The sequence below is a fragment of the Dasypus novemcinctus genome, chromosome 20 (genome assembly GCF_030445035.2).
Source record: "Dasypus novemcinctus isolate mDasNov1 chromosome 20, mDasNov1.1.hap2, whole genome shotgun sequence".
NCBI lineage: Eukaryota > Metazoa > Chordata > Mammalia > Cingulata > Dasypodidae > Dasypus > Dasypus novemcinctus.
In genome coordinates this window covers 21,769,868-21,794,009 of record NC_080692.1, presented here as the reverse complement: position 1 = coordinate 21,794,009, position 24,142 = coordinate 21,769,868, and the positions used below count along the sequence as shown (strand labels likewise).

The window sequence follows — 24,142 nt, the reverse complement described above, 5'->3', positions numbered from 1 at the left end:
GGCATGCGTTTGACCAGGAGAGGCAGCCTGAAGATTGCCCCTGACATGAGCAGTCCTGACTTATACCACAACCCCCCCAAAGGTGCCAGCTCCTTCCACTCCACACCCAGCAGCTCCTGAGACGACCAGTCACAGGACACGTGCTGCCAACCCTCAGGCACCTAGAACATTTAAGAACCGAGGGAAAACACCCCACCCTCCTCAAATACCACGGGAGAACACTTGAAAACTCAGCCTTTGTTCTTGTCTGGCCCTGCTGTTTGTCTGGAGGGCCAGGGCTGGTGAAATCCTCTCCTCAACTGAGCTGAGGAGGGTCCTGCTGAAAATATATTCCTGGAACAAAGCTAGAGGAAACTCTAATCCGATTTTGGATTATTCCCTTGGTGGGCCTCGGTCACCAGGCTCTTCCCTTGCCTCCCTGCCTCTCAGTGCCGGGCATGGGCTGTTGTCACAAGCCCTTCCCTGCTCCTTAAGGTTAATTCGAATCCATTTTCAACTTTCCACGGCTTCAGGTTCCCCACACGGCTCCACTTGGCATCATAGGAGCAGTTCAGGAGCAGTTGAGAAGGAACCTGAAAGCGTTTCAAAAAGAGTCAGTCATATTCTGCAAGGAGAGGATGACTGAATTTCTAGACCTTCCCACCGCTGTTTCTTAGAGCTCTGCGGCGTCCTGGCAGTCCCCTGGCCTTCGGCTAAGCTGCAGGAGTCTCCGGCAGACAGGACTCACTCCTCACCTGTAGACTCTTCATCAGCTCTCTGAGAACAGCAGCCCTTTGCTCCCCCTGAAATAAGAGAGCCACCCCCTTTATCCTAAACGGCAAGCTGCACAGAGGACCAAGCTTGGGGGGCATTTTGCCTCCTCTGCCTGGGCTATGATTATGTTTCAGGTCCTGGCTAAAGGAGGACAGGTGCTTCCAGAAGCAATGTGGCTGAGGCATGGAAATGAGAAGTTGGAGGGAAAATTTCAAGGACAAATTACTAACACTTTCGGTGATCAGACCCTGATTTTGAAGCCCCTTCTGCTCCCTCCTTCTTTCTTCTCAGTATCAAATGCCTTTAAAGCTCCGGGCTTGGATTTATGCTTTTTGCATACACATGGAAGGAGCTAAGATGCATGTGGCAGTGCTGTTACGCCTCCAGACCCACGAGGTTTTGCCTGGCAAGAGAGTGAGGACAGTGGTGTCACAGTTCATGACATGATGGAAAAGGCTGGACCTTCTGAACAGGGTTTGGATACTGACTCTCCATTTGCTGGTTTGTTTGACCATAAGGAAAATGATCACTTAGAGCTCTGGTTTGCAGGATGATAGACCTCCTCCAGTGCTCTGCCACAGCAGAGGCAGTAAGGCACCTGCAGGCACCTTGCGGGGAGGGCAACATTAGCTTGGGATCCCAGAGCTGCCGGCCATCCGCAGCATTGTCCTTGGGGCACCTGCCGGCCAGGGAGGAGCAGCCGAGCTGAATGAGGAGGAGTCCCTGGAAGCAGATGTGGAGAGCAGCAGCTGCCCGGTCAGCTCCCCCCTCTGCCATGACCTGGGGTTGAGATGAGGGCAGTCACTGCCCTCTGGGAGCTCCACCGATCGGCCTGCCAGTAACCAGGTGGCTTCGACAGATGACGAGGCAAGGAAATATGCTGAGCCTTTGAACAGGTGTCCAGAGCCTCTGACCTGGGAGCAGCCACATTCCCCGGCTCTGCCACTGCCGGTGCCTTCACTCCAGACCCCTGTGCCAGGCAGTGGCCACATCGCCAGGAGCCCAGGGCCCTGGGAGTGGGCGATATGGAGGCTCTCCCGGTGTCCTCTCTTCCTGCATAGTTTGCACCTCGGTCTGCCTTCAGTCAAGTGGTGTGCTGCAGCTGACATGGCTGGGTATTTTTATTTTCTGTTCTGTGTTCAAAGAAAAGGAGATCCGGAAGAATGAAGCATGCTAGTGGGGCACGGCCAGGGCAGGAACCCAAGTCTCCTGATTGCCAGTCTCCTGATGCCACCTGGTTCTGTTGAGTGGTCCAGCACCTGGACAAGCCAGGTGCTTTCCTCTTTATCCCACAGCCAGGTCCCTCCACACCTGCACCATCAGGGCCCCAGCATCCCTGATGGAGATGTCCAGCATCTCACTCTAGGACAGAGAGGAAGGCACATTGAGCCTTGGAACAGAGTCACCATGAGGAGCAGGGCCTGGGGACCCTCCAGCGAGGTGGGCAAAGAGCGAGGACTTTGACCCCCAAGAGGAAGAAGTAACGCCGCTGTGTTTCCAGAGCAGATGACAGTGCCCAGCGATATTCCTCCCACACCCAACTGACAGATGAGGAAGCCGAGGCCTGACGTTAGAGCCCAGGCCCCCGGTCCAGTACTCTCCCACCTGCCGACACTGCCGCTTTTGGGGTGGGGGCTGGTGCAAGGTCATGGTCCATCAGTCCTCACTCCCCACCTCTACCTCCTCTGTCTCATTTGTCCTCACTGACACAAGCCTTAGAAAGCTGGAGGAATGGCCCCCAAACCAAAGAGTGGGGCCCTGCTCCCAAGGCTTGTGCTGGAGAATTCTCCCCTGGGTCTCAGCCTGGAGGCTGTACAGTACGTCCAAGGTGGGACACCATCTCCAGCCAGGTGCAAGTGTCCCTCTTTGTGGCTTGGCAGGACACAGAGAGATTCCAGGCCCGCAGGCAGGAGCTGGAACAGAAACTCGTGTCGAAGGAGCAGGAACTGGAACAGCTCATCCAGAAGCAGAAAAGGGTAAGTTTTTGTCAGTGTCCTCAGAGGCCCTGGCTCATCCTTCTCTCCTTTCTCTGCCCCAGCCACTCAAGGGCATTTTTTATCCTAGAAGAGCCATGTAGCTGTACAGAGGACAGCCTTTGAAATCACAGGTGACCCCAAGATAAGGCCTTTAATGCTCCAGCACCGGGGTTTGACTGCCAAGAACTCCCCCAGGAGAATCTGCAGACATTTCCATGTAATTATTCCCAGGAGTCGGAAACTTTCATCTGTGTCCTGCATCCTTTATAAGAACGGAGGGAAATGCTGGGATACAGGAATATTGCCCAGTCACTGATACCCAGGGCGAGCCTGCAGTTTCTTCCCTCCAGGAAGGCCATGGATACCTCCCATCGGAAGAGGATCTGAAAAGGTCCGTCTGTCTGTCCTGTCTTCCCACATGTCTGGACGAGGACCCCCGGCCTCCTTGGCACCTGTTTCCCTAGCCCTGTAGGATGGGTGCAGACACAGATGCTCCTCTCTGGTGCCCCCGTGGCAGGTTGGATGGTGCCCTGTCCAGGGAAGGCCCACCGTGGCCTGGCCGGTGACCCCAGGAAGCCTGATGGCCATGGAAACTTCCTGCTCAGAAGCCCCCTCTCCAAAGCAAGGGCTCGTTGGGGAGAGAGCCCAGGGCACCACTGGCCGCCTGTTTTGTTTTATCTGGACTGGAAGGAGTCCAGCCCTGGACAGACCCAGACAAATGCTTCCGTTTGAACAGAGAGGACTATTTTTAGCAACACATTAAAATATGCTTGAAGGCACCGCAGGCTAAGGTTAGAGACCAAACCACTCCTGCTGCTACCCAAGATATGGCTTTGGGTTTTTTTCCTTCTGCAGCAAGATGACTTGAACTCCAGGAACGGCCAGCTGCCCTCCCGTTCTCACCACAGCCATCCCTTGCCTTCGCTGCTCCCCTTTCTCCTCCTCACTGTTATGTATGAAGTTCTTACCAATTAGACTTATCCCTCAGATGAATGATTGCCACTCAGTTTAATTACTGCATGCTTGCCTGATTACACAGGAGCCTCTTGAGAATCACACAAAATTCCTTGTTCCTTCCTCCTCCCCTTACTGGCTGCATGCATTAAACTAAATTTATTATGATATATTTGCCTGGATTTGATTCTTCCTTTGGTGAGAGGGTTGGAAGCTCTGCAAAGCATAATCACCAGCCAAGAAAAGCCAAAGTTATAAAAACACTGGGTTTTTTTTTAGTTGCTTTAGGGACATGAGAAAAGGTATTCGTTCTGTTTGACCTGTTTTCGCTATTTCCTAAGAATTTCCAGGGCATCTGGCTACCACACAAAGCTTCTCTAGATGAAAGGAATTGGACTTATTTAGCTGAGAGAAGAAAAGGGAATAAACAGATTTAATACCCATATTGAAAATTGAGAGGAATGGTTTAATGAAGCATGCCACTCAGATGCTCTCCATCTCCACCAAGGGCCGATGAAAAGAAATTACCTAAAGGACAGTGAGAGGGATTTAGACTAGCTCTCAAGACCATCCTGACTGCGGGATGAGAAGCAGGGGTGGACGGTGGAATTTTCTTTCCTGTGGTCTTTATGAATGGGTGCAACTCTCCCGGGGCTGTTTAGTAATCCTGCGTGGAGACAGGGAGAGCTCTGAAAGCTCCTTCCTGCCTACAAGAGTTGGTCTTGGTGAATTTACAGAGCAGGACAACACAGACTTGGCATGTGGGCAGTCAGGGTCCCTGCCCATCAAGTGGGCCAAAGCACAGGGGAGGCCCCTGCAGGCCAGCCTGCTCGTGGTTGCTGACCCTCCCCTTCCTTTCCAGCTGGAAGGGCAGTGTGCAGCTCTGCACAGTGACAAGCACGAAACCAAGGCTGAGAACACCAAGCTGAGGCTCAGTAACCAGGAGCTGGTGCAGGAGCTGGAGCGCACCTCGCGCGAGCTGCAGGACGCGCAGCAGCAGCTGGGAAGCCTCCAGCAAGAGGCCTGCAGGCTCCAGCAGGAGAAGGAGATGTGAGTCTGGTCTTCGGCCATCCCTCTTGTCGCCCCCTGCTCCATCCCCTGCTGCCCGTGTGTCGTGTCCGCTCTCCCAGATGCCTCCTGCCTATGAAATGGGACTTTGGGCTCCTGGCTCTTTGAGACTAGTAAACAGGCCAGTACTGTGCCATTCAAGAGTCAACCCATGCCTGGGAAAATAGATTCTATGATTAGAAAGATCTTACTCCTCCAACAAACACAAGGCAGCCCATGAACACGTGCCTGTCAGAGGTTAGAGACCTGGAGACCTTGGTGGACTCTAGAGAGAGCAGGGAGGGCTTCAGAGCATGGAATTTGATGGGGCGCATGACAGCGCCCTGGGATCTCCCCCCAACCCTCCCCTTCTTTTCACCAGCGTCCCTCTGATGAGCCTCTGAGAGCCCAGCTGGGAAAGCCCCACCTCGCCAGGGCCTGGCCTGCCAGGGAACTGTGGGTGGGGTCCAGGGATTGGACAGAGACAAACCTGAGGTTGGATCAAGAGGTGGGGCAAGCCTGCCCCTTGGGTGGGAGGATGATGGAGGTTCATCATGTATCTCCTCCTGGGAGCATCAGGTTTTTGACAACAATCACCCTCAAAGCCCCAGAGAGAGGAACTGCATTTATTTGTCCCGTCAGTTATCAGTATATTCGTATACTTAGTCATTAAGCAAACATCTGTTGAAACAGCACCAGGAACTGTGCTGGATATTCGATATACACTGTTTTCTCCCCTGACCTTCACAACAGCCCAGTGAGGCCGGTTCTGTTGTTATCAACTCCAGTCGATGGGCGAGGAAACGGAGGTGTGGAGGCTTTATGTCACTGTCTGGAGAGGCTCGGTGTTAGACCCAGCCAGCCAACTCACCCAGGCAGTAAGAAGCCGGCCAGAAAAGATTTACGTAAGAGTAGGACTGGCTGTCATTTGTTCCCTCATTCCCTCATGCACAGACTCGTTCATTCACTCATTCCCCAAAAGGTAATTGTGTGTCTGGTCCTGCGCTAGGTGTGAGGGAAAGTCTGCTTTCAGGGACAAGGGCAGTCTTACTAACTAGTGCTCTATTCTCCATGTATGTTAGCACACCTTGTTCAAGAGTGAGGCCACACCAGGTGTGACTGCTGACAAAGTTTGGTCCATAGGCCTAAATCAGACTACTTTGCCAATCTGGCTCATGTGTGGCGTCCTGTACTGTTTGAGGCTGATTCCCAAGGGCGAGAGGGAGGAAATGTGATGAGATCTCCAGTTTAAAAACAAAAACAAAAACAAAATACTTCCAAGTAGCTGATTTAAAACAACAAAACCCCTCCACCTGAATTCTTGGATGACCAGCTGTGGAAGGACAGTGTATTTCACTGTAAACGAGCAAAATCAGTTCCTCCTCATTGAGAGCAGGTCAGCAAGACACAGGCATTTAACTTTACAAACAGAATTAGAGATTCCGGCTCTTAAAATTCAATCAAGTTCTAAAAGCGTCAGACATCTGAAGGCATTAGAATGGCAAATGGAAATAAACACCCAGTGCTGGAGCATCAAATCACAGCATGAGGATTAACATCTTTCTGAAGTGTTATCTTAATTAACCAAGTCAGGCACAATTGCTGGAGGTTGGGAATTGAGAAGGGAGAGAGAGCGTGCTAGGCGGAGAGGAGGAATACGATTCCAGAAACTTCACAACTTGTTTCCTAGGAGGCTGCAGGGTCTTGTGCAGCTGGAAAGCAGGCTGGAGCCCGGGAGAGCCTGTCCTGCATAGGGAGGTCAGGAGAGACGCACAGTGGGAGCTTTGACTTGACCTTGTTCTCTGCCGAACAGACTCACATACCAGCAGTCCTGACAGGGCCTTCATGCTCTAGTCCAACGCCTTCATTTTGTAAAGGAAGAAACTGAGGCTCAGAGAGGTGTAGTGACCAGCCCAGAGCCACACAGTTAGTTAGTGCCAGAAAACAGGGAGAGTGCCTAGTTCTGCTGGTGCCCCCCATGTTTCCCTCTCCAGTGTCTTGTCTGATTCTGCAGCCGAGCAGCGGGGAACGGGGAGTTTGGGGAGTTTGGAGGTGAACAGATTTAGTTACTTAGCAGCTAGAATCATGAATGGGTGAGATGAAATTCCCTGTTCCCTGAAGATACTCAAGGAAAGCGAGGTAGATTATAAAATGAGATAATGAAGGAACTGTCAGGCAGGAGGAGATAATATAGAGCAGCGCTCTGTTTATTTTTTTAATTGTTTTTTTTATTAGAGAAGTTGTAGGTTTACAGAACAATCCTGCTTACAATCCAGGATCCCCATATACCACCCTGCTGTGAACACTTTGCCTTGGTTGGTGTGTGTGTTACGGGTGATGAAGGCACAGTTTTAAAATTATGCTATTAACTAGAGTCCATGGTTTAACTTAGGGTTCACTGTTTCTGTTGGGCAGTTCCATGGATTTTTTTTTTAATTCTTGGAACAAATAGACAACCTAAATATCCCCCCCCCCTTTTTTAAAATTAACGTTTGTTTTGAGTAGGTAGTTTTTGGCAAGGTACAATATTCAAAAAGTACAATAGAATATACACTCAAAAATTATCTGCCTTCTCCCCATGCGCTCAAGCCACCCAAAGCCACCGATCATGGTTTCTTTAGGCCTCTCCAGGGACATTCTTTGTATAATCAAGCACTCGCACACCCTTTTCTTTTAAAAAATGGTAGCAGTTAGACACACTGTTCCACATTTGCTTTGTGTTTTTCACTTAATGTATTTGGAGAGTGTTCCATGTCTCATTCCCTCCTAAAAACAAAAACAGCAGTAGTTCCCTAAAGGCAACGAACTATAGACTTCTTGCCAACTGCTACACCAAAATATAGCAGACTCTTTTCCTCTCAGTTCACATATTGCCCAGCTATTGACTTTTAGAATCTGTAGGTTAGGACTTTAAAGGTCGTTTACTCAGATATCCAAGCACCATTTTTTTTCTTTAGAGATGCCTTTCTTTTTGTCAACACACACACAAAATATGTATCTGGATATATATTTGTATATACAAATAGAAATATATGTGTATCTATCATCTGTATATCATCTATCATCCATCTGTCCGTCCATCCGTCCGTCCGTCCGTCCATCCATCCATCCATCCATCCATCCATCTATATATCTATCTATCTGTCTGTCTGTCTGTCTGTCTGTCTGTCTGTCTATCTATCTATCTATCTAAACACACGTGTGTGTGTTCGTGCAGCTCCAGTGGTCAGCTCAGTGCTGTGTAGACAAGGTTGGAGAAGAAAGAACCGGAAAGTCTCGTGTTCTAGGAATTGGCTACTTGGTCACACGTTCTGCGGGACCCAGACCTCAGGTGTCCAACGTGTGATTGTTCTTAGCAGGGGAAGCTCTCTGCTTCTCGCTGCCCCCGGCGAGAGGCAGGACCCTGGCCGGGGCGGGCAGTCCCCAGCTCCCACAGGCGGCTCCAGGAGCCAGACCGCCCAGCTCACGCAGTGCTAATTGGAGCCGAGTCCTACATGGGGACTTGGGGACTCAGTTTGGAAAATGGAAAATACACTGTTTTCCCTCAAGTCAAAATTAAATATAATTGGTAATAAAACGTTAGGAATTTGCAGCTCGGCAGGAGCCAGGAAAGTTTTGTGGCTTAATCGGGATGGTATGAGGTGAACCTAAAACTTGATTTAGTCTGTTATTGTTGTAAATTGACTTTGTAATTATTCTATAAAGGGGAAAGATGCCCCTTCACACACATGTGCGCGCAGATACCTTAAGGAATCAGATTTTGAACGGCGTGGTGGATGAGCCCTGCAGCCCCACGTACAGGCGTTGTTTTTGCCAGCTCCGTAGGGACACGGATGCAGGTGGGGGGCGTGTGCAAGCCCAGTAGCCCCCGTAGCCCGTGGTGCGTGACTCAGTTATCAGGCTCTGAGGTGCTCCCTACACCACAAGCCATGCTGGGGTTTGGAGAGTGGAACTTTGCACCCTGAGCTGGGGGAGGAGGAGTAAAAATTTCTAAACCATGAGGCAGCAGAGCGCAAGGGAGGGCCCAGGCAGAACTGTGAGGTTAAACAAGGTTTGTTTTCCAGTATCTCCGGTTTCTGCTTTATCTTTTCCTTTTACCTGTGTGGTCCTGCATACCTGCCCTCCTCATCTCTCCCTCCCTCCCATCCTTTCTTCCTCCCTCCTCTCTTCCTCCCTCTTTCCTTCCCTCCCTCCCTCCCCACTTCCCCTTTCCTCTTTTCCTCCCTCTCTCCTTCTTTCTTTCTTCCTGCAGCTCTTTGTTGACTGAACCTTCCCGTGTGCTCCACACTGTTGAGGTCTCCGCTGTAAGTAGGCCTGACACAGCCCCTGCCTCCGGGTCTGAACTGGCCTCCAGCCACCCCCTGTAATGTACTCTCCACTTCTCTCTCCCCTTCCTCAACAGTCCTGATCTGACTGACACATTCACGCTGTGGTAAGTGACTCATTATAGCTGATACATTAAGTCTCTGCATTATACCTGGAGATAAGAAGTCCTCAGTCAAAGATATGAGTGCCTAACAGTGGAAATTCCAGATATCTGGGAACAGACTGGGGTTTTCAGGGAAAGGTGAGGAAGGGGAAAATATTCTTGCAGTGTTCCTGAAAACATACTAAGCCAGCATCTAGGGGAAGAAAATCACCAGGTGTGCCCAGACCCTCCACGATCGGGCTGGAGAAAAGACTGATTCTAATTCAGCTGAAGTCAGGCCGTGGCCGGGCCCTTCGGAGCCTGCTCGTATTCCTGGGTGCTCGTGCTCTATTCCTGGGTGGCAGTGCAAAGAGCCTGGGGACGGGGTGCAGTTTGGGGTAGGACGTCTAGGTTAGCGCACTGGCTGGGTCTCGGATCGGCTGTGTGACCCGTGGAGAGGTGTCAAACCTCTTTTACGGTGAGAGTCAGTGAAGTAGGAATCATGTCCATGGTGATTCACCGCCTGAATGGACAGGAGCCCCCCACAGAGCAGGGGCTTGCTCCACGAGGGCCAGGACCCCTCGAGTCCCCTCTGACCCCGCGCGGGCCATTGCCTGCTTGTTTCGGGTGTGAGCGTCAGGGGCGTCTAGCCTGGGCGCAGCATCTCCCGCCCCGGTGGCACCTCCTCAGGGTGGTCGCTCCTTGCTCATTCCGCCTGCCTGTGCCTCTTCCCCCAGGGAAGTGTACCGCGTGACGGAGAGCCTGCAGCGGGAGAAGTCGGCACTCCTGAAGCAGCTGGATTTCCTGAGGTTCGTCAGCGCAGATGCATTCCTGCCAGCCCGCCCAGGTGCCTCCTGAGAGAAGGGCCAGGCTGAGAGCGCCTTCCCTGCAACCTGCTGGAAGCATCACTTCCAAGAGAGGCCCCTCTTCCCCCTGGTCCCCAACATGTTGGGAGAGCTGGGTGCCACCCCCTCTGTTACATTTGGGCCATCTACACACACGTCCACTCCCCTCTCCAGTTTACACCTCTTTGCGGGTGGGCTCTGCCTCATTCCTCTGTGTCTCTATAGCACCTTGCATGATGCTTGCCCACGTGAGAAGGGAACTAAATTTATTCTCGAATCCATGCCAGACATATTTATCGTCTCTTTCACCTTCAACAAACTAGTAGGTAACTAGGGCAGTTATTGATGTAAGATTTAAGTGATGAGGAAATTGATATTAGAAAAACTGAGTAATTTACGAAAAGTGGCACGACTATTCATTGGCAGAATTCCAATCCAGCTCTGGCTGGTCCTTTTTACTCTGTCATATTCCTGTTAACGTTTGTTGAATGAATTAATGAATCACAGAGCACCAAGAAAGGAGTTTCCGCAGCCTTCTAAAACTTGCTGTTGAGACTTTCAAAGCCCATCGATCTGGATGGTGCCAAAAAGACACGTCTGCGTGTGGGGTGTGGAGGGACGGAGTCCTCAATTTTGCCTCTGAGGTTTCTAAGCTACTGTGTCTCCTGCCTGCTGAACATCTTGTGGGCAATGGTGATGAAACAGAAGGTCTTTGGGTTCTGATTTTTAAAGTACAAGTGGTTTTGAATCACTTCCCGGATTTGTTATGAAGTACTTTTTTAAAATTTGAAAGCAAGCTAAGGTCACTGTGTCTGGCATCTGGGACGCTACCAAATGGAAAAGTGCTTCAAACTGAATGCGTTTCAGATTTACTCCGCTCAGCACATGGCGCAAGCAGTCCTCCAAAGACAGGGGAGATGGAAGGGAGTTCTTAGATGGCCAAGTTGCAATCCATTTCAGAGAAAGACTTGGTTCTTAGGGAGGCTTCAGTGAAAGGCAGAGAACAAGATGTACAAACACAAGTGTTTGTTTCTTTTTTTCCTCTCTTGTACTTAGAAGAAGTAAAGGGACAGATTCAAAGCAAGTGAGTAGGGAAGACTGGCTAGGCCGCACTCTGCAAAAGCTTAGGGTCTTTTGAACAGGAGCCTGGAGTTTGTGCTATCACAGCTCCGAAGTCTTTCTCCTTGCTCCAGGGTTGCCAAGCTCCAGTGCCCCCGCGGACAAAAGCCCAGGAGTGGAGGGGAAGGCCCCCAAGGCAGACTTTTCCTCCAGCAATATCATCAGGTAGTGACAGTGGGAAACGGGGATCAACGAACGATAACGCTTGGGACAGCAGGAAGGTGGAGGTGTGGGGAGGCTGCTGGTGGGACCAGGACAGTGGCTGGGATGTGACAGAATGAGGAGGGGACCGTCTTGGTTCGCCCTGGTGGCTTAAACACAGAGATGAGTATCTCACAGTTTAGGAGACTGAGAGTCTGGGGTCCGTGGCATTCTGGTGCCGGCTTGCTGCAGGCCTTGGCACTCTTGGCCCGCAGCTCTGCCTCCGTCACATGGCCATCTTCTCTGGCTTCTGCTGAGTTTTGACTTCTGCTTCTGTGTCCAATTTCCTTTGCTTATAAGGGCTTCAGCATTTGATTAAAGCACCCCCTTGTTTAGTTGGCCACACCTTAACTGATAACAGTGTCTTCAAAGGTCCTCTTTACAAATGCGATCATACCCACAGAACTGCACATTAAAACCTGAACATGTCTTTTGTGGGGGACATGATTCAATCCCCAACTGGGACTGCTCTCCTAATGCAAATGGGGGCACTTTTGGGGTACTTGGTTAGGAACACGGATTTTGTTGCTGGATTTGATTCAAGACCATGTGCTGCCCTTCAGTAGCTTGTCTGACTTAATCAACCTTAAATCAAGTTTAAGTCTTAGTTTTTTATGCTTAGTTCACAGGCTTCTTTTGAGAACATTAGATGATGCTTATGAGTGGGAATCACAACAGGGCAGCAACATAAATGAAAGCAAACACATTTAAAGAGTGGAGCATTTCCTTAAATACTAAACTTCTGCATGATGATAGCTACACAAAGTGAGGCACAACATAGCATCCTCCCTGATCAAGGTATGGCTTCTGGGTCTCCCAAAGTCCTTGCCCAGATGCCAGGCTACTAATGGTAAGCCCACCCAGAGTCAGGGGCCTTCTGACATCAGAAGACACTTCACCATTCTCAGGGTTTTTTAATGCCCTCCTCGTCCCTCCTGACTTGTACTGAAGACCCTGGCTATGTCCCTGCCTGCTCACCTGGCACAGATAACTGGTTTAGAACAAATCCTGCACATTCCTAAGTGTTTTCTGCAAGACGTGAGAAATGGAAGTCAGTCGCCCAGGTTAAGTTATATCTTAAGATTAGGCCTCAAGGCTGCCTAAAATCTAATCCTATAGTGTGCAAAGGGCCTAGGCCATGGTAAGTACCCAACAAAGGGCCACATTATAATAATGAGAATGGACTGCTGCTGGGCTCTCCCTTCCCTGGCATTGAAACATTCAGAGGTCCTTGGCCAGAAGACTCACAATATCACAAAACTGGAAAGCATCTTTGAGGTCATTTGGCTCAACCTCTCAATCTCTTTCTTCAGGCGATTGAATTCCTGACCATTGACCTAACGTGTACTCTGTGGTCACTATTTCTCAGAGACGTCAGAACCATCACTAGAGAATGCCCTGCACCATCTGTAGCCACACCTCTGCCTCTCCTTTGTTCTGGTGGAGGAACTCCCCATACTCCTACCAAAGACCACCATCGCACCCTCAACTGGGGGTCTAGAATTGGGTCCCATCCCCTTACTGCCTCAAGGACATTATTCCATCATTAGTTCTCTCTCCTCCAATCTCCGTTTTCTTCTCTTTTGGAGAGCCCTACAAATATACTGTCATATTTCTTATCTAATAGTGCTTGTCCTCACTTCCCCTCCAGTTGCTTTCCAATTCCTTAATCCCTTGACAACGAAACTTCTCCAGAATTGCTTAATGCACTGCCTCGGTTTCCTTTCCTCACATTCTTGACCCTGCAGGCAGACTTTCTCCACCGCTCTTCCACTGCAACAGTTTTTGCCAGATCACCCATGACCTCCACTTTGCTCAAAGTATTGGTCAATTCTCAGGACTCCCCCTTGCCTCTCAACGCTATTCTCAGTGCAGCATCCAGAAGGATCCTTTTAAAACTTGAGTCAGATCATGGCATTCCTCTGTCAAATCCCACTCCTCACCTCCAATGACTTTGTATCACATTTGGAGTAAAAATCAAAGTTCTTACAATGGTGTGCATGGCTGCGAGTGGCCAAGCCCCACCTCTCCCCTCCCCACCTCCCTAGTGTTGCTCTGACCTCATCCCCTGCTCCTTGAGCCTTGAGCCCTCTGCTGCCCTCCTCTCTTTTCCTCACACACACCAGGTACATCCCAGCTCAAGGCTTTGCCCTTGTTGTTTCCTCTGCCTGAAATGCTCTGCACCCAAATACCAGCACAGTAGCTCCTTCCAATGTCAAGTCTCTGCTAAGAGGCCATGGAGGCCTTGCTGGCGCTCTCTTTAAAATACTACCCCACCCTCTGGTGCACCTAATCCCACTTCCCTGCTTTATTATTCTCAATGGCAATTATCTTCCCATGAAAATACAGAGTTCCTGAGAGCAGGGACTTTCTGTGTCGTCCATTGGTGTCACCCTGAGACCTAGAATATTGCCAGGTGTGCTCAGGAGAGATCTTTTGAGTGCTGAATGCTGAATAAATGGGTAGATGGATGGATAGATGGTTCAGAGAGAGGCAGCAACTCACTCGGGAGCCTGATAACAAGTTCGCAGGTAGTGGTGGACCTCCTTGGCCATCCTCTGGAGGGGGTTCCCCAAGTGATAGGCTAGACCAGGCAGGATCCTGAAGGACTGTGGGTATCACAATACCACCTTGTCTACCCCTGCCTCTCAGCTGATTCACCCTCTGCCATTAACCACGACGATCCCCAAGGGAAGAGATTCCATGCCTCCCTGGACCTTCCATGCCAAGCCTCACCTTGACCCTTCCGACTGGCAGCCTGGCTGCCATAGGATCAGCGGAAGGCCAGCTCCATGAACATATTCCCCACTTAAATTGATTTCCCTTTGTCATCCACAGGGAAAGGAACAAGCACCTCCGGGATGAACGGGACATATGTTTTCAGGTAATTGGCCAGTGCTACCTTTTCTAGAGGGGATACAAGGAACTGGGGACCAGTGGGAGCAAAGCCTTTGCTGGGACTGGCCCAAGACGATCCTCAGACTTGGCTTCTCTTTCCTCCTTTCTATGTGGGCGGGACAATGGCATAAGATGTTTTGAAAATAATAAAAATGCAAGGTAGCATAGTGAGTAACCGTGGATTGTTAATTTTCCGTGAAGTAACACATTTTCCTCTTGGCATAAGAAGACTAAAATATTTGGGAGGGTCACACATTTCTTGGATGCAGAAATGATAGTTCAATCCATGAGATGGCGCAATCGAAATGGCATTATCACTTTTAAACCAAAATGCTCACAGTTTTTTTCTTCATTTAAATCTGTGTCTCTGATGAAAATTTTGCATTTTTTAAACTGTCATAGAACAAATTAAAATGTATATTTCACTGTTTACATAGCTGATGTTATGCTGAAGTTTTTCTTACCTTCTGGGGAGGGTACCTGATCATCATGCTTATATACTTTCCCAAATACTCCCCAATTCTATATTTATTTAAAAATCTTCATTCTGGGCTGTATTCAACAAAATCTAGACTTCAGGTCCCCCTGTCCCCATTTCTTTAGACAGTAGCCATTGGATGTCCTAAAGCAGGGGTTCTTAACAAGGGGTCCATAAGCTTGAATTGAAATTTTTAAAAAAAGACACTATTCTTGTGGGGACGTATTGGTGTGGGCGTGATCTCTTTATTCAATAATATACAGTATAGTGTGGACTTAGTAAGAAGCCTGTGGTTTTCACCTGACTGGCAAAGGGGTCTGTGGAGCAAAAAAGGTTAAGAACTCCTGCCCTAAAGGGAAGGAAAATGGGAGCACATTGATTAATGTGACTTCTTAATTATCAGAATTCTCACATCATGAACTTCACATGTGCCCTTGGGCAAGTCATTTTCCTTGTACCTTAATGCTAACATGAGCAAAGGTATCTTTTATAATCCCTGCATTGTAGGGATGTGGGAGAAAAACTCAGAAAGTGAAGGGTGATATACACTGAAAACTTAGCTGTCAAGCACAAGGGTTTCCCTGAATTAGGTTGGTTTAATAACTGCCAATCCCTGAGGGTCCTTGCTATACCACCATTTCTCTTGTATCACCAACGGGAAGCAAACATTTCTACCACTCACATATATGTACTATTGGAGCATGGCTTAAGCTACACATGTTTGTTTGATGATGATAATGCTTCTAATTGTTATAGAAGTAACCCTGAACTTATTTAAAAACTTCCAACCCAATGTCACCCTGATCCCTCAGCCTCACCAACCTTCACCTGCCAAACTCATTTTGCTTTGAGAGGGGAATGGAATTAAGAGCCCTCGTGGGGAGGAGAAGAAAAAGTGATCATATCACTTTCATAATAATTAAAGATTAATTTGGCGTCCTTATAGCCCTGCCTTCAGGGGCCCTGGGAGGACGGCCGTCCTCCTTCTCTCATTAAGGATCATTGGGAATCATAGGGAAGGCTGATTAATGAGAGGCTCTTCCTGTGATCTAACTCCCCCTCATCTTCTGGAAGACGTCTGTTAGAGAGCCCTGGCAAAGGGCAGTTGGAAGCCCCCATTCCACCTAGGTTCTCCATTGCAGGTGTTTGAGTGATGGAGCTACACCCAGCCCACTTCCACACGGGATCTGGAATACCTTATGACAGCTTCGTAGTCATGGACAAGGATTGAGTTCATTGATCCTCTGGGCTGGTTCCTTCTCATTATATCTGGGGCTTTGGAAATAAAAGGGGGCTGGAACCACGCAGAAGAGAGAGATGCAAAGATGCACAGAAGTATTTCCTGTCCATAAATATTTTTCCTGTGCATTCAACGTTTACCTCTTCCTATTTGTCCTCTTGCAAAATATCAGCACTCCTGTGAAAGACATCATAGTGGCTTCAGGCACTAAACTCGACACTCATTTGATTTGATTATCAGAGAGCAGGTGGAGAAGTTCTGGCAAGACATGGTGGCAAAAGGGAAGCGTAGGTGACCATGGATGGGAAGACAGAACACAGCTTGTTTCCTTCAGAGTTTCTGGGTAGAGCAGGGTTTCTTAACAAGAGGTCCATGAGCTTGAATTGAAATTTAAAAAAACATTATTCTTGTAGGGACATGTTGGTGTGGGTGTGATATATTTATTTAATAATACACAGTATAGTGGGGACTTGGTAAGGGATCCATGGTTTTCACCTGACTGGCCAAGTGGTCCGTGGAACAAAAAAGGTTCAGAACCCCTGGGGTAGAGCCTGACCAATGGGGTGTGGCCCTTGAGCCATTTTCTGCCCATATATCGGGACATATGGGCAGGCATGGCTCTGAGAGCATTTTGTGCCTCTACAGAAAGACAAGGCAGCCAAGGCAAGCACAGCTACTTCCAAGGCAAACTGGAAACAGAGATCTGGCTCTGTGATAGGCAAATATGTGGACAGCAGAGGGATTCTCAGAAGGTAAGTCATCATCCATTTGCTCATCTGTTCTTTCACATTCTGGGAGTTGGCTTGGAGTCTGAGCTGAGAGCAGATTGGTCCCTGGAAGCCTGGTCTCCGGTGTGGAAGTCTGGGGTCAGTCGCACTCTGTCCCCTCCAACCTTGTAGGACATGTTTCTCCCTGTTCTGACATCCAGGAGGAAGGGAGCTGCAGAGCAGCCCCCAGATCAGGCACTGCGTTCTGTGGCTGCCCGGTTCCAGCGCCTGTCTGCAGCAAGGGCCTGAGAGATGCAGGGGAAAGGGGTAGGGGAGAGAGATGTGGAGGCTGCGACTGCGTGACACTCTGTGAAGCAGAATGGGTGCACTTGGTTTCTCAGGCACACTACTGTTATTGGCTAGGAGGTTATTTAAAGTGTCATATGCAATCTCCAGTAGTCCATCTCCTCTCACAGACAAGAATGGGGCCCGTGCTTGGCAGACCATTTCAATGATTCATATTTAATTAAGTCAAAGATTACATGTTTTGTTGCTGTTGGACAATGTGATTGAATTTGGTTCCCCAAAGGTCTGACTCATTGCTCATTCCAAGAGACAGGCCACAGGAAACGAATGCAGCTCAAGTGACTGGGCGTCCATCTACCATATGGGAGGACCTAGGTTCGATCCCCGGGGTCTCCTGATAAAGGTGTGCCCACACGGCGAGCCAGTGCCTGCATGGCGAGCCAGTGCCCATGCGGCGAGCCAGTGCCCGTGTGGCCAGCCATGCAGCAGGACGATGACGCAACAAAAAGAGAGACAAAGGGGAGAGTCAAGGCGATATGCAACAGAAACCAGGAAACCAGGAGGTGGCGCAAGTAACAGGGAATCTCTCTCCACATCAGAAGTCCCTAGGATCAAATCCCGGTGAATCCCAGAGGAGAAAACCGAAAAGACAAAAAGAGAAATAGACACAGAAGATCACACAGCAAATGGACAAAGACAGCAAAAAAAAAAAAAAAAAAAAAAAGCAGGGTAGGGGGAAGGGGGAGGAAAAAAAGAGAGAGACAAGCCGGGCCCCGCCCCCTCTTCTTTCTGGCATCTGCTCCCTCCACATAGACGGGCTTGGAGAGGCAGAGACAGGCAGACCCCTGAGTATCGACCTGGAGAAAATGCCACCTAGGAGACCCCAAGCACTGCAAGCAGGAAATGGACAGATAGGCAAAGAGAAGGTGACTCTGGAGATGGCAGTCGGCTCAGCAGGCCAGTCTTTGGCCTGATCATCACAAATTCCTTTTCTAAATAGCTGAACAATTTGGCTCTAAATTTCAGCAATTTCCACCCCCCCCAAGAAATGCTTCATTTTAGGGACCATTTAAATGGCCATTTCTTTTCTGGTTGTGAGGTCTTTGAAAAATGTGCTCTGTGTGTGCACACATTTGCATTTCAGACAGGCACTCTGTGTGTGGGGGGGTGCATGCACGTGTAAGCAGAAAATGACAGTGGACGGAAGGCCAGTTCTCTTGTAAGGTAGGTAGCAGGCTCATTAGATAGGATATATAGGAAGTCTGTTGCAAAGAAGACAGTCATCTTTTATTAAAAACTGTTTTTTATTAGCAGATGTACAGGTGCTTGAATTACTATAAATCCTTTCTATCAAGGGACCCAAACTAATGCACCATTTTTGTGAGCAAACGCTTTATCTTAATTTCTTTCAGGGTTGCCGTTAACGTGGGAGCTGTGACACATGCATTTTCTTGAGTCCTTCCTGCTCCTGCTCTTTAGGAGAAATAAATAGTGTAGGGGGCAAAAATGAAGGGCCTTTCTCCGTTCTTTGTATTCTGCTTTGCCTACTTCCTTTCTCCTTTGGCCTTATCATCTCACTGCTTCAGCCCAGGTCTGTTTTCTTTTCTAATTCTTGGGCTGATTTGTTTGTGTTTTCATTTTACACTGAATGTCCTCCTTCTCAAATCTCTTTAAACCACTTCCCAGGGAAGTGGATTTGGCTCAACGGATAGAGTGTCTGCCTACCATATGGGAGGTCCAGGGTTCAAACCCAGGGCCTCCTGACCCATGTGATGAGCTGGCCCATGTGCAGTGCTGATGCGCACAAGGAGTGCCCTGCCACACAGGGGTGTCCCCCGCGTAGGGGAGCCCCACGTGCAAGGAGTGCGCCCCCTAAGGAGAGACGCCCAGTGTGAAAAAAGTGCAGGCTGCCCATAAGTGGCACTGCACACATGGAGAGCTGATGCAGCAAGATGACTCAACAAAAAGAGACACGGATTCCCGATGCCACTAACAAGAATATAAGTGGGCACAGAAGAACACACAGCGAATGGACACAGAGAGCGGACAACTCTGGGGAGGGGGAGGGCAGGGAAGGGGAAAGAAATAAATAAAAAACAAAATCTTAAAAAAAATAAAATAAAACAATTGTCAACTTCAATTGTTCATGAAAAACTGAGGGGTACTCCTTTGCTATCAGGCTCTTGCAACCAGCCAAGAAAACGGCCATTTAAATGGTCCCTAAACATGGAGCTGCCCTGGATGGTGCTTCAGAGGTAATCACCGGACATTGTAAATCCTCACAGGGCCTACATGATGGAATAGAGGAGAGTATGGGCCATGATGTGAACCAATGTATATGAGGTGCAGAGGTGCCCAAAGATGTACTTACCAAATCCAATGGATGTGTCATGATGATGGGAACGAGTGTTGTTGGGGGGGGGGAGAGGGGGGGTGGGGGGGTGGGGTTGAATGGGACCTCACATATATATTTTTAATGTAATATTATTACAAAGTCAATAAAAAATAAAAAAATTAAAAAATAAATAAATAAATAAATAAATAAATGGTCCCTAAAATGAAGCATTTCTTGGGGGAGAAATTGCAGAAATTTGGAGCCAGATGATATCTCATTGTCTTTGCTCTGAAAACTTTCTGAAAATACAGCCTGGACATTGGCCTTGCCTCCAGGTGCCCAGTTTCCTCTGCCCCCTACTTGCCCCTGAGGCTCGGCTATTTCTGGAAAAGCCTCTGTGGCTATTTATTCCTGATTCTGCCTGCCAGGGACCCTGAGAGGAGAACAGAAGGGGGTGCAGGCGGAGATGCCCTACCTGACTTCCTTCCGCCCCACATGGGCAGGTAGATGTCTGCCTCGTTGGGGGGCAGGCAGCAGTTCTCCCCACGCAGCAGCTCCGCTCACCTTGCCGAGGGCTGCTCTGGGAACACGTCTACTTCTTACCTGTGAATTAGACAGTGCAGGTGGCCCACATTCCATGGGCGAGGAACCTCAGATTTGGAGAGTTGAAGTGTCTTACCTACAGACCCACAGCCAGAAAGTGCTGGCATCGGGACCGGAGCCAAGGTTACCTGACTGTTACCTCAGGGTGCTCTGTTTCCGGATCTGTCATCCTCCTTTCTTCACACCCTTTACTTCCCCTGGACAACACTTCACTTCTCACCACCTGTGAAAAGGTATTCAGCAGTGTCCTTATGTTTTAGTCCCCCACTAGGCCAAACACTGCAGTCTGCTCACACCTGTGTCTTTAGCTTAATACCCGGTAGTAATTATACTCCCGTCATCGTCGTCATCGTCATCGTCATCAGGCACTTAGTGTCAGTGTTGAGTGAATGGACTAAAGAGGGCCAGGTCGGGTTTTTTTTCTTTCCTTATTTCCTGGAGCGCTCTCCTCCCAAAAAGAGTAACTCTCCAGCTTTCTGTTTGTCACAAAATCTGTCCGCCATATCGACATTGTGTAATACGTTCCCCCAACTCTTTCGTCCCCGCCCCAAAGTAGCCAGTCAGAGGAGGAGGAAGATGTGTTTGGCGTCCTAAGAAGGAGAAGCTCCCTGGGCCTCAGTGGGTGCCCCCTCACGGAAGAGGAGTCAGGAGCCGGGGAGCCGGGCACTGGGGGGCCGCCCCTGCGGCCACTGCGCCGAATCATCTCCATTGAGGAAGACCCCCTGCCCCAGCTCCTGGATGGGGGCGTTGAGCGGCCGCTGAGCAAATGCCCTGAAGAGGAGGAGGTCTTGGACCAGGGGGCTAAAGCACAGATGCGGCAGGCCCCACCTTCGGACCGCGCCCCCACCTCTCCCCGAGGGCAGCCTGTTGGAAAAGAGGCCCTGGCTAAGGTAAGGGCACGTCGGGGGGTTGGTTTGTAGACGCCCTCCTGTGAGCTCTCGTTTGCATCCCAGCTCCAGGGCCCCAGGTGGCAGGTGGGGAAGTCAGATGCAGCGGGTCTCGTGGGCACCGTGTTTGTGTCCTTCAAACACCTCTTCCCCTGCGTAGCTGAGTGTCATGACCAGGCACTCTGGGGGCCACCTAGACCTTCCTGTCTTCTTGGCCCCATTCCCTTCCTTGTGCTCTCTTTGCTATCACAGGTTCAAAAGCATTTATTAAGCACCTACTTACGAGAGACCCCCGTCTAGGCGCTCAGCTTTCGATATCACCAACTTTTAGAATTGCACATCTCTTAAATTTTGTATCTGCCCAACAAGGCCAATCCCTGCTTTAGAAATTTTGTACACCATCATTTCTGTCTCTGTTCCGTCACACTCAGCTAATTCCAAAGATCACCCTTTCTTCACGAATGGCCCTGCCGGCTCCTCCTGCAGGGTGGCTCTGCCCCCGCTTCCTATGCCCCCCACTGGGTCTTCCTGCTAAGTCCTGCTGGGATAAAGGAGATCATACGAAAGCGCTGCCTCCAGCTCATGGCGATGTTCCTACCCTGTTTGTGACCCTGGCCTCAGAACAGGCTCCTCAAGTCCCCCATCCTCACCTCCCCCGTCTACAGCAGCTTTGAAAATGCCCGTGACAAGGTGAAAGAGGCTCCCTGCACCTGCAGCCCGCCATTTAGCAGCGGGCCACTGCCTGCAGGGACATTTCCAACGGTCTGTACTGGCCCGTGGGCCTGGAGGCCTTCCTGGCCTCCGCACAGTGACAGATTGGCCTGGGTTATGGCTCACCTTTCCTTTGAGGTCCCTTAACACAAGGGGGGAGAGGACAACCCAGTACACCTGCGTGGGGTCCCTCCCTCCCACGTGCCCCTTGGCCATCCCCTGCAGCATTCAGACCTGCGCTTGCCTGCAGAGGCCCCTCAGGGGTCTTCAGTACCCTAAGATGCCCCCCAAATTGCAAAAGAAGTGGCAAGAGCCAGTGGGACGTAAGAGAGAACGTCTGAGCCTCTATAGCTCCCTTGGCATTTTAGTGTCACGATTGTCCGATGAGGCAATTCAGGGACTTACCCTCCTTTTGGGCAGACAGGAAAGTAGAAGCCCAGATGGGGGCGGCTTGCCCAGGCCTCAGGGTGCAGGGGCTTGGCCCGCCTCACTTCCGCTCTCACATATCAGCTCTCTATGGGAAGTGCTGCCGTTTCGCTGGAGTAGAAACTGCAGCAGAGAGGAGATAGGATTTCCTGGAAGTCATATGCCATCTTCAGAACAGGGTCTCCTCTAAGGGGACTGTGAGGCGGGACAGGGCTGGAGGGATGTGAATTGGTACAGCCTTTCTGGAAAGTCATTTGAAAACAGGAATTGAGGAGTTAAAAACATGTTATCTCTGAAACTGACACTTCTCCTCCTTGCAATCTTTCCCACGGATGTAACAGCTATCAAAGATTCAGCTCAAGAGTTTAATTGTTATTTATAGTAGCAATGAGTGGAAGAATGTCCAACAATAGGGAAAGGTAAATTCTGGTAAATCAAGTCAAAGGAATGTTATGCAACTACTAAAAAAAAACAGTTTCGAAAAAAATTTAGTGCCTCAGAAATATTCCTAATTTAACGATTTATAAAAATTGTATAAAATTATATATGTATTTAAAAAATATCTCAAATAGTTCTAAATAAAGCAAATATTCATATTCATGTATACAACTAGAAAAAAAGCCTGGGAGAAAATGCATCAAAATATGAGCGGTAGGTTGGATTAGGAATTATTTTCCTCTCTACCATCCTGTATTTCCTAATTTTTAAAAATAGGCATATATTACTTTTATACTTTTTAAAGCTTATTTTAAAAAAAAAAGAAAGGAAGAGTGGAAGTGGGGTGAGAAATGGAATCCCCTGATTTGCCAGCCAAAGGCTCCTTCCTCTGGGCCTGGGTTTGCCTCGCTGTCACGTGGCAGGTGGACTGTTCCTCAGAGGGTATGACAGTGGGTCAAGTGCCTGAACTTGAGTAGGAGTTTGCTCCTCCTGTGAGGTGAGTCCTGCCCAAAGCTGAAACACTGATGTATTTGTCTCTTTTACCGGCAAAAAGAAGTGCTATGGAGGGAGCGGGGAAGACACTGGCTTGAGAGTTAGGAAGTCTCTGCGGCCAGGGCCGCTGCCTGGGTTTCACATCTGCCACGTGCACCTATGCCTGGGATAAGTAGATGGCGCATTGAGTTTCAGTCTCAAATAAATGACAGGTAGTAGGGGAGTGCGGATGAGAGACTGCCCCGCAGCCGGTGCCCCCGTGCCCTGCGTTAGGTAAAGAGAATGGGGCACAGTTTTTTGAGTGTATGAGCGTGGATTTTTTTTTTTTTAGTCTAGTTTACATTCCTTTAGTTGACCTTGAATTCTCTCTTAAGTACTGCCTGGAATTGATTTCTCCACAGAAGGCTGTTAATGCTTTTCTCTGAAAGTCAAGCGCGGCTGATATCGGCTGCCACTCCATTATGTATTTGCTCAATGTGAGGAACTAATTCTCCCAAATCCACTTTTAAATAGATTCAGAAGAGCCTCGGTTTGTCCCGGCAGTGCGGGGCTGGGCGCAAAGGTGGGGTTAGGGACGAAAGCAGCAATATGAAAGGAACCGTCGCCCAGTCGGTGCAGCCGGAAGGACCCAGAGCGGGAAGGCAGCTTCTTACTCTGCCTCCTCTGTGCTTTGGGTCCTGGAGCAAGTCCCCTCCCTTTCTGAGCCTGGGGGGCGGGCAGGCTCTGGGTTCCAGCTGCCTCCCTCTGCTGGGTGGAGGGGAAGGAGCGGCTGCAGCTCGCTGACCCGGAAAACCCCCAGGGCCTGGCACGGGGCTGGGGGCGGGGCTCTCCCGACCCCTGAGTGAGACCCTCTGGGGGAGGGGGGACAGGGATCCCACAGTGGGAGCAGGCGACACGGAGCAGAGGGGCCGCTGCACGGAGGCAGGCGTCCTCCAGTCAACCAGGCCTTCACTGAGAGGGCAGGGGCAAGAGACCCCCGCCTGCAGCGGCTCTGCCCCCGTGGGGTGGACTGGTCTGCAGGCAGCTTGCCCTCCCCCCGGGGAGAACACCTGCCTCCTCAAGGTCCCCGTCCCCTCCTTCGTGAGCCTGTAACCCCACCCTCTGCTCCAGCGCCCTTGGAACATGGTGCTGTAGTTACTTGTTGATGCACCTGCCCCCTCCGCCGAGCTGCCCACCGGAGTGGGCCTGCTGGTCGCTGCGTCTGCTCGCAGCAGGCTGACTGGATGCTTCCTGCGATGCTGGAAGGAGCCTCTGGGCCTGCCCCGAGCCCCCGGCACCCCCGGGTCTGGGGCCGGCGCGGGCCTCCCTACCGGGTCTG

General features: G+C 50.0%; 1 protein-coding gene across 4 annotated transcripts in view; it reads left to right on the top strand.

The window, feature by feature from the left end:
- Positions 1-24,142, top strand: part of CRACR2A (calcium release activated channel regulator 2A) — a 198,735-nt gene that overhangs the window by 152,074 nt on the left and 22,519 nt on the right. For all 4 annotated transcript variants that reach the window (XM_058282598.2, XM_058282599.2, XM_071210126.1 and 1 more), the window contains 6 exons: positions 2,634-2,729; positions 4,546-4,733; positions 9,876-9,947; positions 14,142-14,187; positions 16,565-16,671; positions 20,424-20,760. In XM_058282598.2, the coding sequence (XP_058138581.1) occupies positions 2,634-2,729; positions 4,546-4,733; positions 9,876-9,947; positions 14,142-14,187; positions 16,565-16,671; positions 20,424-20,760 (846 nt within the window). The remainder of the gene's footprint in view (positions 1-2,633; positions 2,730-4,545; positions 4,734-9,875; positions 9,948-14,141; positions 14,188-16,564; positions 16,672-20,423; positions 20,761-24,142) is intronic.